Source organism: Morone saxatilis, unplaced genomic scaffold (genome assembly GCF_004916995.1).
Source record: "Morone saxatilis isolate NCDOM2014 unplaced genomic scaffold, NCSU_SB_2.0 Contig23, whole genome shotgun sequence".
Classification (NCBI taxonomy): domain Eukaryota; kingdom Metazoa; phylum Chordata; class Actinopteri; family Moronidae; genus Morone; species Morone saxatilis.
Genome location: NW_023339796.1, coordinates 11429213 through 11443151, shown reverse-complemented (window position 1 = coordinate 11443151; position 13939 = coordinate 11429213). Strand labels below are relative to the sequence as shown.

At 39.0% G+C, this 13939-nt stretch overlaps 1 protein-coding gene across 2 annotated transcripts; it reads right to left on the bottom strand.

Annotated features, from left to right (window-relative positions):
* Positions 1-6638: 6638 nt before the first annotated feature.
* LOC118334644 (aquaporin-4-like) lies at positions 6639-10965 on the bottom strand. 2 transcript variants are annotated; one of them, XM_035670645.1, is made up of 5 exons: positions 10814-10965; positions 9798-10215; positions 9555-9719; positions 8648-8728; positions 6639-7851 (listed from the first exon to the last, which is right to left on the bottom strand). In XM_035670645.1, the coding sequence occupies exons 1-5, from the start codon at positions 10903-10905 to the stop codon at positions 7597-7599; spliced, it is 1011 nt and encodes a 336-aa protein (XP_035526538.1). In that variant the 5' UTR covers positions 10906-10965; the 3' UTR covers positions 6639-7596. The 2 variants fall into 2 exon arrangements, with proteins under 2 accessions (XP_035526538.1, XP_035526539.1); XM_035670646.1 differs by lacking the exon at positions 10814-10965 and adding an exon at positions 10662-10807 and having other exon boundaries at positions 6640-7851.
* Positions 10966-13939: the final 2974 nt, after the last annotated feature.

Below are 13939 nucleotides of genomic sequence, written 5' to 3'. Positions count from 1 at the left end.
GTTTATGTTTTTATAAAATCAAATATAGAAATCTTTTTTTTTTTTTTTCTGCATTTACAACACCCTCACTCCTCCTGCCTCCAACTTGCCTATTGCCTCCCTCTCGCAGAGAAGCTGATTTTAATCGTTATGATTAGTTTTGATGTAACGTTCCCCCGGGCGATTGCTACAAATGGATGGAGTGTTTCTTTGCCAGGGAGGAAAAGCAGCAGATGATGATAATTATATAGATTGTTGGTGGAGTCCTTTGATTTTTTCCCCCTACTTCTCAAACATCTAACCTATCTAGTCAGCTTCTTTAACACATGCCATACACACTGTATGTGCACCAGACAACTTGTTGATGAGCCTGGAATCAACTTATTAAATTAATGGAATGTGGTTAATGAAATTCTCACTCTGTAGTTTCTCCTCTGTAATCTTTTCAGTCTCCTTCCTCCCTTTGGACAACCTCCAAATGACGTAGTTGTATAAATAAGCACTTGCAGCTTGCCTTGCCCCAATCAAGTCTGAATCAGTGCCTGGGGGTGATGTGCGAGCTCATTTCAAATGTTCAACCATGCATGATTTCAGGAAGATTGAGGCACTTCTGAGGCTTTTAGATTTACTTGGGGGATGCAGTCGGGAAAGGAATCACATGTTTAAAGTCTTCCCTTTTGTAAAATTCCTTCATGTGAACATGCGTAATTCTGTCTTGAATAGAGTGTTATTTTGTGCACATCTGGACACAGAGTTGACACAGTTATGTCTTTACATTCTCAACAGTTATTCTCACGCCATATTCAGTGGATTAAAGCTGACATATCCGCTCTTGCGCCCCCTACTGTTTAGAGCATCAACTTTTTTTAACAGCAGCTATGAAGCAAATCAATTTGGCCATGTTGTTGTAACATTGCCCAACTTGAAAAGCAGAAATAAGGCATAAATAAATAGTATGAATAAAAAAAAAGTCAGTTTGAAACAAATATTTACAATTAGGCTGTGTATTTTTGTATGTTCACCCAGGGAGAAAACCGGATCCAAGTTTGTTCTGAAGTTTGAGCAACAGTGTAATAAGAATACCACGTCAAGGGACCACTGACTGATGGATGCGATTTTCCAATTCTCTTCATCAAAAGAGTTCCCCTCTCAGAGCATCTTTTGTAGATGATAAACTGTATTGCTTTTGAGGAAAGATCAACTATCCCTTGCCCATCCGATCCAGGGACCATTAAACTTTCCACTTTCTGACCGACATGTCCCCACAGGAAAACAAACATAGGATTAAAGTGTTACAATGAAGTTATTTGCCCCAGAGGTTACTGGCTGGTGCATGATACACCAAGCCTCGACTATAATCCAACACACACTGACACACACATTTTTATGCCATTAGTCTGACAAACTATAGTGAACAAAGAACACCCCAGGCCTTAAAATCCTATAAGTTATCCATTTTCCACGCAAATGGAGCCCATTCATAATGGGATCCTCTCACTTCAGTAGTCAAAATTTGCATCAGATGTTGTTGAAACTAACCAGTGTAGATCTTTGAATACATGTGGTGTTTAATACCAAAAAAACAAGTCCATTGTTGCAACTGTGGTATTTTCCTTGGATCTATAGACCTAACTGCTACAGCAGTAACAGCAGGCAGGCATTGGCTGGCTGCGCCATGTTTTGGTGGACAAATTATCCAGATTGGTTGCAGATGTGAGTTTGCCCCGAAAAGATACTGCCTAGCCTAAATGACATCATTGGGTTATAAATGCATACACAGGAGAAGGGAGAGAGGAATCCTGGAAAACTTTTGCTTGCTGGAATTTTGAGATACTCACTGCAGTCATTTCACACACACAAAAAAAACTCTAATTGGTTTGGCTATCTAGGTTCTTTGCCTTAACTTGTGCACTTAAAGCAACACTAAGTAACACATTCTTCATCTTAGAAATGAAAAGTTAAATTCATAAACAATTTATACACCCTAAAGCCCTTTCTCAATTTACTACACTCAAGGGATTTCCAGCTGCAATCTAACTTGGTGTGATATGACCAGTAGTTTATGGTGGCTAATGTTAGCCGACATTAAATAGATGTCGCTGTATAATGAACAGCACTTGGTCTGTTTCATTCTTCTTTACTTGCTACTGTACAGCATTGTAGCATTTAGAGGTATCCCATACTCATGGCTCTGTTTAGCAAACGTTACATATTTCCCTTTAAAGTTGAAATCTGATACCATTTAAACCAAGAAGGCTCTGGTTTATCATCATTCATTTAAAAGTAACATTTTGGGTTTTGGATATGTATTTTATTATTATTTTTATTATTTTATTATTAACAAAGATACTTTATTGCTCACAACATCTTTGTGACATTAATTTCTAGTGTCAGATAATGTTTAAGTGGCCAAACAATGTGAACAACCATTGCAGTCATTGATTGACATTAGCCTTCCTGGGCCTTGCAAACCAGTCAGTGTGGACTAAGAGAGATGTTGGTTTAGCCTCAGACCATTTTAATAACTGCTGCTGTACTCGCCACACCCCTCTAATGGCCTGTGGTTATGTAAGGGAGTGGGATGGATAAGGGAAAGTGCTGAAGCTGCTCCAGAGCCTGACTCAGTCTGCCCTGCAGGGTTGCACAGTTTTAGGCCAGAACCGTTCATCAAATATTATCTTTGGCACAATGAAATTTAGCTCTGGAGAAATAACTCAGTTTCTACAGTGTAGTCAAAGTCATACCATCAGGTATGGATATGGGAGGATAAACATTAACAATGGTAATTATATGACAGGTTGAGGAGCTCCTTTGTTCAGTTAGTGATAGCATACAGTAAAGGCAACCAACAAGCCTGTGCGCTGTAGCTGTGTCTTGGCCCATGCTACACACTTCCAATATGCAAACACTGTGGGGTTTGCACGTACATATCTCTGCTCACTGTTACAATGGGGTTATTGCACCTCACAAGCATAGCACACATGTCAGACTCTATTCTGCTCATGAAATAATTTTCATTTTGACAACAGTGATCAAAAACTAAGGCTTTACATTGACAAGTCACTTGTCATGTAGCTAAGAAAAGGATCCCCATTGTATGGGATAACTTGCATCCCCATTTGTTTGCTTCCCTTTTAGCCCCAAATCCACCCATCCCACCCACGGTGGACAGAGGAGTCAGTGACACCACTATGAGGGGAACAGAGACAAGAGGAGGGGGCTGCTTGGGTAATGCTGGGAGGCTCTAATAAAATGTAATCCTATTATATGGTTCCCACTAGAGGGCAACAATAATAAAGGTTTCCCTAATAACACGAGCAGACCAAACCCAAATGGAAAACAGCTCCTCCGGTCAAGTCCCACACTTGTACATATATCCTCTCATTAACCCAATTGCTGTTGGGCCACATTACACCGACAGGCCTTCGAGATTTAAATCGTGATGGCGAGGCAAGAGTTAAGTCAAACAAATGTGTTTCATCAAACTGCAGTTTGGGCTGCTCTGCATAAAGGAATTGAAGGGGGGAAGAGGAGGAGGAGTGAGGGAATGTGTGCGGGTGGGAAGTTGGAAGCAGAGCCCTGAGGAAACCAATCAGAACTTCTCCACCCTCCCTTCCTGTGTCAAAGCCACCGGGGTCTCAGGTGTGTGTTACATGAGCTAATACCTCCCAAACTTGATTGTTTGTGTTACAGTAATCAGAGTTTTGTAAATTACCATTTTGGAAATGATAGTCCTATCATTGGTAAACAAAATCACAGTATAGTAGTATCCAAATGATTATGAAGTTTAATTCTTCCTTGTGGGCCAATTGAAATGAAATATTTCTTAGTAGTAAAGTTACAAAAAGCTGGGATTTCATCAGATCAGCTTCTTTACAAACAAACTCTTTGCACAGGAACAGTGGAAGTGACTTTCTCTGACTAATATTAACGAGAAATGGCAATCTCTCTACTGGAAAAAGACATAAACACAAACTCTCATATTTATATGATTTGATAATGTAATGAATGAGTTATTCCGCTTCCTAGCTATCTCACACAAAATGCAGTAAAATATTTATCATAAGTGACAAGGTGAGTGAGAATATCAATCATATTCTCAAGACAGCTTGAGTTATTAAGTGAGCCAATGTAACAGTATTACAAAACCCAGAATAACAAAGTTATTTATCTCTCTCTCTCTCTCTCTCTCTCTCTCTCTCTCTCTCTCTCTCTCTGCATGTGTGTATATGTGTGTACATGGAGTTGTGTGTGTCTGTGTTTATGTGTCTGACAGCATCAGACGGAGAGAGAGAGAGAGAGAGAGAGAGAGCGAGAGCGAGAGAGAGTGTCGCATGCCTTCCTGTTCCTGTACCACCCTCCAACCCCAGAGCCGCAGACTCAAGGCAGTTTCCAGAATCAAACAATTTCACGCAGCTACTGGAGGAGGAAATGAACTGAGCCCAGAGCAATAATAAAATTATACAAATGTTATTACAGACTCGCCTGCTACTGTCCTACTTTAATTCAAATTTGGGCACTCCAGGCGGTGCTGGTGGCAGAGACCTTCCTGAATAAATCAACATTAGCTTACGTCTAAATTATTAAGGAAGTGGGAGACTTTCTTGTTTATAGTATGAATTATTAAACAAGTGTTTAACGCTGTTTTTCTTCATGAATCCCCAAATATTATTTGCTAATGATCTTTAAGGTGTGTGTTTTATCTTTTGCCCCTTCTGTTGTATGCTGGGAATTGAGAATCTGAATTTTCGGGTCGCAAGAAATCTGCCTGTTCTCAGTTAGATAAGCATGAGATGCACTTTGAGATATACTTTGCTGGCATCGTATGATGTGCAAATGAGGCTCTAGTTATAACAATATCCCCATCATATAGCCATTGTTGGCATTTGCAATGCATTTGAATGTAAATTTATGAATTATGGGGGCAGCGACTGTGAAGGCTCTCCATGCGTTATCAGTTTTCTGCTCAACATCTTTCTGATAAGCTGTGATGTTAACAAACAGACAGCTGAAAAAGTGTTGATCTATTATTTGCTGTCACTTTTTATTTGCCTCTTCCTAATTGAGGTGTCTGCAGCAAGCCTTTGGAAGTTTGTCAACACACAGAGAGCATTTTTCCAATGAAATCTTAGGATTTGATTGGCACTTTACAGCTCATTTATGTAGGAGCATGAACATGTATCACGAGGAAACTTCAACATTGCCTTGCTCCGAGTGTCACAAAAGCCACTTATAAATACTTTTTAATATTTTACTCTCTCTCACCAGCATGAAATTCATCACAAAACAAAATTTCCAGTCCAACAGGGACTGCTCTCCTCACCTGTCTTCCTCTATTTAATCTTCAGATGGGCAAGGGCTGATAAATCAAAACTGAGTGAGCCCATTCCCCATCGTCTGTCCCAAGAGGAAATAGTCAATGCATGAGACATCAGATTTATGTACTCATTTATTTAGGCTATAAAAATGATTAAGGGGAGCTGAGAGGGTGCTGGCCTCGAGCCATTGAAGCCTTAAGGGACAGAGGCAGCATGCCTGCAGGTACAGGATAGTGCAGCTGAGAAATACAATGCTGTCCATTTTCAACTCCAGGAGGCCTTAAAGAAAAAGCATTTGTTCACACCAACAATCTTATACTACTCATTTTAAAACACTGAGAACTGTCTGCAACATTTTAATATAAAATTGTATTGATAATTCTATTTAATGTATGCAGCTGGGGTGAAAAACAAGAATCCTCTCACAAAACTGTAAAATGCTGAGAATACCAAGGTTGTAGGAAAAAGGTACTTTTGCATTAACGCTTATGCTCCTATTTGAGTACTGGATCCTAGTTATAGGGCTCTACAGCACTTAATCCTCCTGTGTAGTGCTGAATTAATGGCCTGGACCAGTTTCAAATGAATTGTGGCTCAGACTTATGAATAAAACTGACTTGTGTCTACCCACGTCTTCCGTGTAACCTGTACATCCAAGGCTCGTGGCTGCCCTCCCCTGGAGAAATACAAATGGGAGCAATATTGCACATGAGGTGATTCACACTATAACCAGTAGGTGATGCTGTTGTCACACATAAAAACTGCACTTACTAAGGGAAGAAGTTGAAATGGGGGAGTTAGTCCATGTAGGAGTAAAAAACTATTTTGATTTAGTATCTGATAGTAGTAGGATACTAGTATACCTAGTAGTATATTTTACTGGTGTTCAATATAGTTGCACCATGTAGACAACTTCAGTTGATGCAACAGGATCAGGGGCGCTGATCATTTGCTCCACATTACAGGAAAAGATTGAATTGCACCTGTTCTTTTAGCAAAGGAAATAAAACATAGACATAACAGATCGCCTCTATTTCGTATCACAAAGTGGTATCATTTCCTGTGCTCTCTGCTGATAGAATGAGATTACATGAAGCTATTCTCAGAGACTTAACTCACAAGGAACACACATCATGGACATTTATCTGACCTTAGGGAGACATAATCTAAAGGTAGATGAGCCAATCCATCATTGATCTGAACCTTTCCTCTCCCTTGTGCCCAGCTCGTACCACTAGAAACGAGTGAGACTTATATTGTAGGTATGGTGTGAGGAAGATGTAGATTTGTGCAGCTATCCGGTTTGCACGGGGTTATTAAATAATTAATGATGACAAATTAGGAAAAATCTTTATTATTACAACCAAATATTTTGTAGCACTTGCAGTTTGTAAAACAATTAATGAGCAAATTCACAAAAACACAAATTCATCAAGATAGAGCCTCCAAATCTCTTATCAATAATTTAAGTAATAATATGAAATGCAGCAAATCATATGGAGAAATAAGAAGAACCAAATCTAGATCTAGAGAATAAAAACAGTTCACAAAAAAGTGAAATAGAAAAAACAAAATCATTATCCATTGTTTAACATAATGTACACTAAACACAGAAAGACAGTGTTTACATAAAGATGAACTGGTTGTTTCCCTGACTAATGCACTGAAAATAGAGAGCACAGTAAAACAACTCTGATAATAAAGCTTGTCAGAGATGTCTTACATTGCTTGGGACCTGTAATGTGCTTAATGATCACAAGGAACATCTCTCCTGTTATTGCATATACAATACATGGACCAAATGTGACACTAATCCAAAAATAACAAGGCTGCATATTCTTCTTCAGTCCTCCAATTCAGCGTGATGACCTCACATAATTGGTTGACCCTTACACATATTTCCTTAACACAATGTATTGCGGGCCGTCATTTTGCAGCGTGCAATGCGCGCCACATGCCAGCACTGCTACTAAATTGTTGAAGGAGTAGGAGTGCTGTTCAGGAGCAGTATTGAACAGGTTGTAGATGTTTGTGTGATTGAGCCACAGCATCATATTAGCTTTATGACAATGAGAGTAATTTAGCCTTGCTGTGAAGCCTAATGGGCAGAAATCATATTCTGCTCTGAGGCTGACTGAGTCACTGTGCAATAGCACTTCGTGCAACTGTGCTACTGTTTGCACTGCAAGCAAATCTCATGACTGAGTCTTTAGAGGGGGGACAGGTTCAAGATGGATACAAAGTTTTACAAAGTCATTCCACTCTACAGATTGGTCTCCATTTCCAGTGCATGTGATAGTCATGCTGAAGACAGGACTTCTCCCGTTGAGTCATGGAAATGATCTTTTTTCTCAGCTTTCTCCACATCAGAGATGGTATGGATGGAGCCGGGCTTGATGGCAATGTCCTCCGTCTCCACCTCCCTGTATTTCCCTGACTGGTCCTTCTGAAAGACCTGCTTCATCCTCTTCTTTAGCTCAGGGTCAGGGCAGTACAGGTACTCATACAGACCAGCAGCCAGGATGGCCCCCAGAACAGGTCCCAGCCAGTACACCTACCATAAACAGCAAGACAAACACCGTAATTAGTCAGCTGGTTAATCAGTGCCCGTAGGAAATGTTTTATTACTGAAGTCATTTGCTATAAAGTCTGTCAAACTGTCCTCTGTTATGCTATAGATTGGGAAAAGAGGTTCAACCTTCATCAGAGGCAGGTAGTTGAGTGTCTGTGGTATTAAACACTTTCCTCCCAGAGAAGAGACTTCCGAATATACCAGCCACAGTGACAGTTATTGACACGCACACAGACAACATGACACCATGCTGTCTGCAAATAGCTCAGTGGAAGTAATTGCCTGGGTACAAAAATTCAGAGCTAATGCTATTTTACACCTTGCTCAGTGATGTCTCATTATGTAGCTAGAAGCAAAAATGCTGTAAAATTGTGATTCCTTTTCACTTCTTTTGTTGGATAAAGTCATAAATTCAAGGGTCATGTTTAAGCATTTAAAGGTTTTCTCCTTGCATTTACTGATAAAAGTGAAAGACTATTCTTTGATTACATCTTTAGGTCACAGCTGTTTTTACTGTTCTGGCAATGGTGCTGAAAATGTGACCTTACCAGGTTTCAAATGCCACACTAGGCTACTGTGGTAGAGCTTGCCCCCTTCAGGACATAAGATAAAATCCTTATTACCATGACATAATATTTGAACAGTTTTGATTTATAACACTTGAGTATAAATACAGGAGTGGCACATATCCAAGCACACTGAACCAGCCAATATCAGGTGTAACTGGCTAATATTTTGGCCATGCAAAAGATTATCCTCTTTGAGAAGTATCTCTTACCCAGTGGTTCTCGAAGTTGAGTGTGACCACTGCAGGCCCAAAGGATCGAGCAGGGTTCATGCTGGCTCCTGTATAGGGGATCTGGAAGACACATAACAGCCTTTTTTGCAGTCTAAATGTTTAAACATCATGGATTTGTATAACATTATCAGCAGAGATATGTTTTTAGGTACAATTCTGTCTTACTGACTCACAGAATATGTCTTACACTGCAGAATGTATCTAACGCAAGTCATAATATATGTGTATATGCAATTGCTAAACAAACCTAAGGAGAAATCAGTTGAGCCGTGCCAGAGATAACATCTATTTCCCTGTGCATTCATTTACTCTGCAGGGTTCAGGGAGCCCCCAGAGATTGGTTGCTATGCGATGGCAGCCTCCAATAAAGATGTTCACGTGGGTGTGAATCAGTGAGAAGCATACAATATCACACACTGAAGAATAGATGCTTCAATGCACCTGCTCTTTCTTAAGAAGCATCGGCGCTCCAGCTTTCAGAACATGCTAAAGAGGCTTGCACATGGAACTGGTCTTGTTCTGCAATTTTTTAATGTGCCTTGTTGAATTTATTTAGATTTTGAGATGAATCTTTAAATCACTGTTTCACTGTTGCGGTTGGGAGCACAGAAAGTGTTAGCTAGAAGATTTTCTAAGGCTGATTTATTGTTGTAAGATTTTTTTTATACTGTTTGAATATAAATTTACTGTAAATATTTAATTTTTCATATAATCTAGATAGACCTCTTGCTAGAGTAATGAGAATTTTGGAACATACAGTAACAACATGGAGAGACGGCCAAAATTAGTTTAGCAACGCTGCTATAAATATTCTCTCTTTCTCTCTCTTCTCTCCTAACTGGCATTTCACAGGGATCTCTTATCTATCTTACTAGAAGGTACTTACTGCAAATAAGTGACCAATAGCTACAGCAAAGCCAATGGCAAGGCCAGCAGAGCCTCCTAGGTCTGTGCGTTTGGTGTCACAGGTAGCAAAGACGGTGAAGACCAGTTCGAATGTGATAAGGAGCTCCACAAGAAGGCCGTGTCCCACTGAGATTTTGGAGTTCACCTTGGAAACAGAAGATTTAACTTAACTGTAAGAAAGTGTGTCATACACAAAAAAGACCTAATATGACCTGATTCTCACCGTGGTCACACCAAGGGCCCCTCTGACAGCAGCAGGTGTGACGAAGTAGAGGATCCCAGCTCCTGTAATAGCTCCCAGGCACTGAGCCACCACATAGAACAACGCCTTTGCCAGGCTCAGCTTTCTAGTCACCACCATGGCTGCAGTGACCGCTGGGTTAATGTGTCCGCCGCTGATGTGGCCAAAACATTGCACCATTGTGGCGATGCTCAGGCCAAAGCATAGAGAGATGAGGACTAGGTCAGCTGGGGGAGGCTTCTCCTCCCCTGCAGCCCAGTTGATGGTGGAGCCCAGACTGAGAAGGACAAAGATGAGAGTGGCCAGGTATTCTCCAGACACAGCCCTCCAGAAGTCCTTGGTCCAGATCCCTTTAAAAGCCACCATTATGCTCTGACAGTTACACCAGGACAGGAACCTCCTGGCAAAAAGAATAATGAGCAAAATGATTAGCCCACTTATGTATTCCTGGTGTGTGCATGTGGCTGGAAATGTACTGAACCCTATCAGGATGGCTGCCTCTGGGCACAACATTTATAACTCCACTAGGGATTTAAGCCAGTGACTTTCCATCACAAAAAGCAATACAGAGCATTCTTTAAACATTGTGTATAGGGGCAAATGATCACACAGTCAAAGCATACAATGTTTAATTGCTGTCAGTCACTGAACTTTAACCAGGATGGAAGAAAAACGTACTTTGACAAACAGAACATGATTTACCTTAATTAGGGTTACCATACCATACAAAAATGCAGAAAATGAAATTGAATATCATGACATTTCTTTCAACAAACCTCCAAGGCAACAAAGTTGTACTGATAACTTCAGTCATCTCGTTTCCTCAGTCAAAAGGCTGAAACTTACCAAATGCAATAACATGTTCTCCCTCTCTCTGTTCCCGTTGTGTCTGTCTGTCTGTTTTCATTCATAAGTCCTGGTGAGTTTTTCAACCAGCAGAGACATGTCCCCCTTCATCACATCTAAAAGTTGAAATGGCTGTGACCTGCAGTACTTACAGGAAAGCAGCAGGCTGTGTGAGCGCAGGAATGGATAGGAGAGCAGGTCTGTCATTCGAACATGATCCACACATTGTGCCCCGGGATCGCATCCAGCAGCTTTATTAAGTTACTAACCAGGGCATCACCTCACGGGAATTAAACAGCCTTCTCAGGGGGAGGAGTCATGAGATTTGCTTGCAGTGCAAACAGTAGCACAGTTGCACGAAGTGCTACTGCACAGTGACTCAGTCAGCCTCAGCATCTTAGTCATATCAGAGCTTTGGAAACACACTGGAGTGAGCGCAATATTTACAAAACAAGACTGCAGAACTACACATTAAATTACCATTTTGTCAATTTAAAAACTTACTGACCATTTCCACTTATGTTCACAAAGTGTCAAAAAATACCAAACTATAGTCATCCTAAAGTATTTGTAAAGGGACAATGTACAGATATTACAGCAGTGTTATTGTGATATAATGTACAAAAATAGTGGCTTAGTAGTGGAAAGTACATTAAATTAACTATTCAAATACAATTCTTAGTTTTTTATACTTTACCTGAGTATTTCTACTTTATTCTGTTATTCTCCTACTTTTACTACATCTATTTTACTTTTTACTCCATTACATTTATTTGATGGCTATAGTTTACAAATATTCTTTCTTTTTGTACATTTTGTCGCTAATCTTTTATACTTTTACTTGAAGCTTGAATGTGGGATGTTTAGACTACTTATACTAGAGTGTTTCTAAATTGTGGTATTGGTACTTTTACTTAAGTAAAGATTTTATTAAAACCAGTAAAAAATATACTCTAGTGCAAAACTATCACCCTCCCAAGAGTAAAATGTTATATTTGATTTGAATCTTTAGGACAGCTGAGATAAGGAGAGCAGATTAATAAAATAAGTGACTTTGACTAAAAGTTACCTCATTGTTGAAAAAAAGCCAAGAATTTTTTTGCGATCTGAAGATTAATTTCAACAAAAACATGGTTTAGGTAGAAATATCCAGGTCTAAGGATGTATAACAGCCCTGAAAAACCATAAACTCTAAGTTTACATCTTTGTTAACAAAGAGGCAAATAAAATTCCACATTTCTATTTTATCTGGATCAAGTACGTAAGTGTTTGCACATTAGCAAACACACGCACACACATTGCTTTTCTTCATAATTTGTTCCATGATAAACCTCTAAGAAAGAAACGTGGCCTATTTGGTATGAATGGAAAGATAAACATGTTATCTTTATGGCGATCAAACAGTATCCTTGTGGGATGAATACAGGGATCGCTGCAAGGAAAGATCCTCCCTCCCTCCTTTTTTTTTTTTTACATTAACCTGTTGTCATTCTTTGGGGTTTTTACTGTGACCTCTACATAATTAGAAAAGTGAGTAAATAAATAAATGAAAACACAAAATTTGCACTTTTTGCAATAATTGCTATTTTCCTAATTGCTTAAAAGGTTAAACATAAATCATTATGCTATTACTCTTTGATCTTACAATAAGGAACTCAGATGACTAAAAAGTACAATGGTCTTTTTATTTGTCAGTTCAAGTGCCAAAGGGGAAAGCTGTAGCTGTCTATTTTAGGTGCCCTTCTGATATTCATCTTTAGGAAATAGGGATTGCAAACACGTGAACATCTATATGACTTGTACTGTAAGGGATGCCCAGTGTTTTCATAATTTACAGTGAGTATTTGAGGCCATGCTTCCCACAAATCACAACTCTTTTACCTCCTTCTTGTGTCTGAGGAAGAAAGAAATGTCTGCAACTCCCTTCAGAAAAAAAGGTGAGAGCTGCCAAACTGGAACTATTTTTGGTCTTAGCACATTTTTTTTCATTCTTCTTTTACACTTGCATCTGTACACTTGGCTCGAAGCCAACAAAAGTCAATTCACTTTTAGAAGCCTGATTCAGCTTCTCCTGGAAATCTTAAATCCAAACCTCCAGAAGAGTATAATGAATAAAAGTGACTCAAAGTGTCAAACTAAAGATGCTAACACTTTCATATTATATGTCATTTTGAATCAGATTACATATTAATTTCAGTGAAAATTGAATGAAAGAAATGAATCTCCAGCCAATAGAATTTTTGAGGACAAGGATTTTTCTCTGTGGTATTACTGCTTTATAAAAAAAGGTCAATTTCTAACCAAAGAAAATGTTGCCTTTGTCCCTTTGACAGTCTCAGAACGTTGCTGCTTTATTCACAAGTTAACAGAGAAGTGATCAGTAAACAAAGTTTTAATCTTTCTCCAGAATAACAAAAATTACATTCAGCTTCCAGATAACATAATTTCTCAATAATAACATAATCATTCTATTATTTCTAGCCATAATCCTACTCACATTTTCTTTGATTGTAGATTTTTGTGACTGTGATGATTACATGAACAACAAGCAGCACAGAGGATACTTTGTCTGGACACATATCATCTTCATATCAGCACGTATTCTTCGAGGGATAGCTGCAGGATTTGTGATGCTGCTTTAAAAATGTTTGACTAGTTGCATTTCATGTATCGGTTTATGATCACTAGTACACACAGACTAAACAATTCTTTAAATAATAAAAACAGGACATGCTGAACACTCAGTGGACACTAAACTGAATGTTTATTGTTTTGGTTGCTTGTTCTGAGAAACGCCATCCATCTTGTGGAACAAACAGTGAAAATGAATTATCCATTGTCTTTCAGATCGAATTTAAACCCTGCCCAAAAATGTAAAGATCTATCTAAGCTAGATATGTATGTACAATGTACAACGCTTCACAAACACTACACATGTAGCTTGTGGTAATTTTGTGAGACCAAACGTAATGATGCATTCAGTGACCATGTAAGTGACCTTGCACTGAAAGGACATTCCCTGGAGCTTTCATGCATTAATATGTTTCATGTGTTAATATTTGTCTTTAAGATATTTCCTGCTTCTTTAGGCCAACACAATAGTTCCTCACCATTAAGCAACAAGAAGGTCAAGAGGAAAGCAAAGGTGATTTTAGATTTTGAGATAATATGAGGCTCACTGGATTGAAAAATATATCTTTGCCAGCTCATCTTATCTTACAAAGTAATATCAATGTTTTTTCAAGTAGACACAGTTTTCTTTTCTTTTCTTTCTTTCT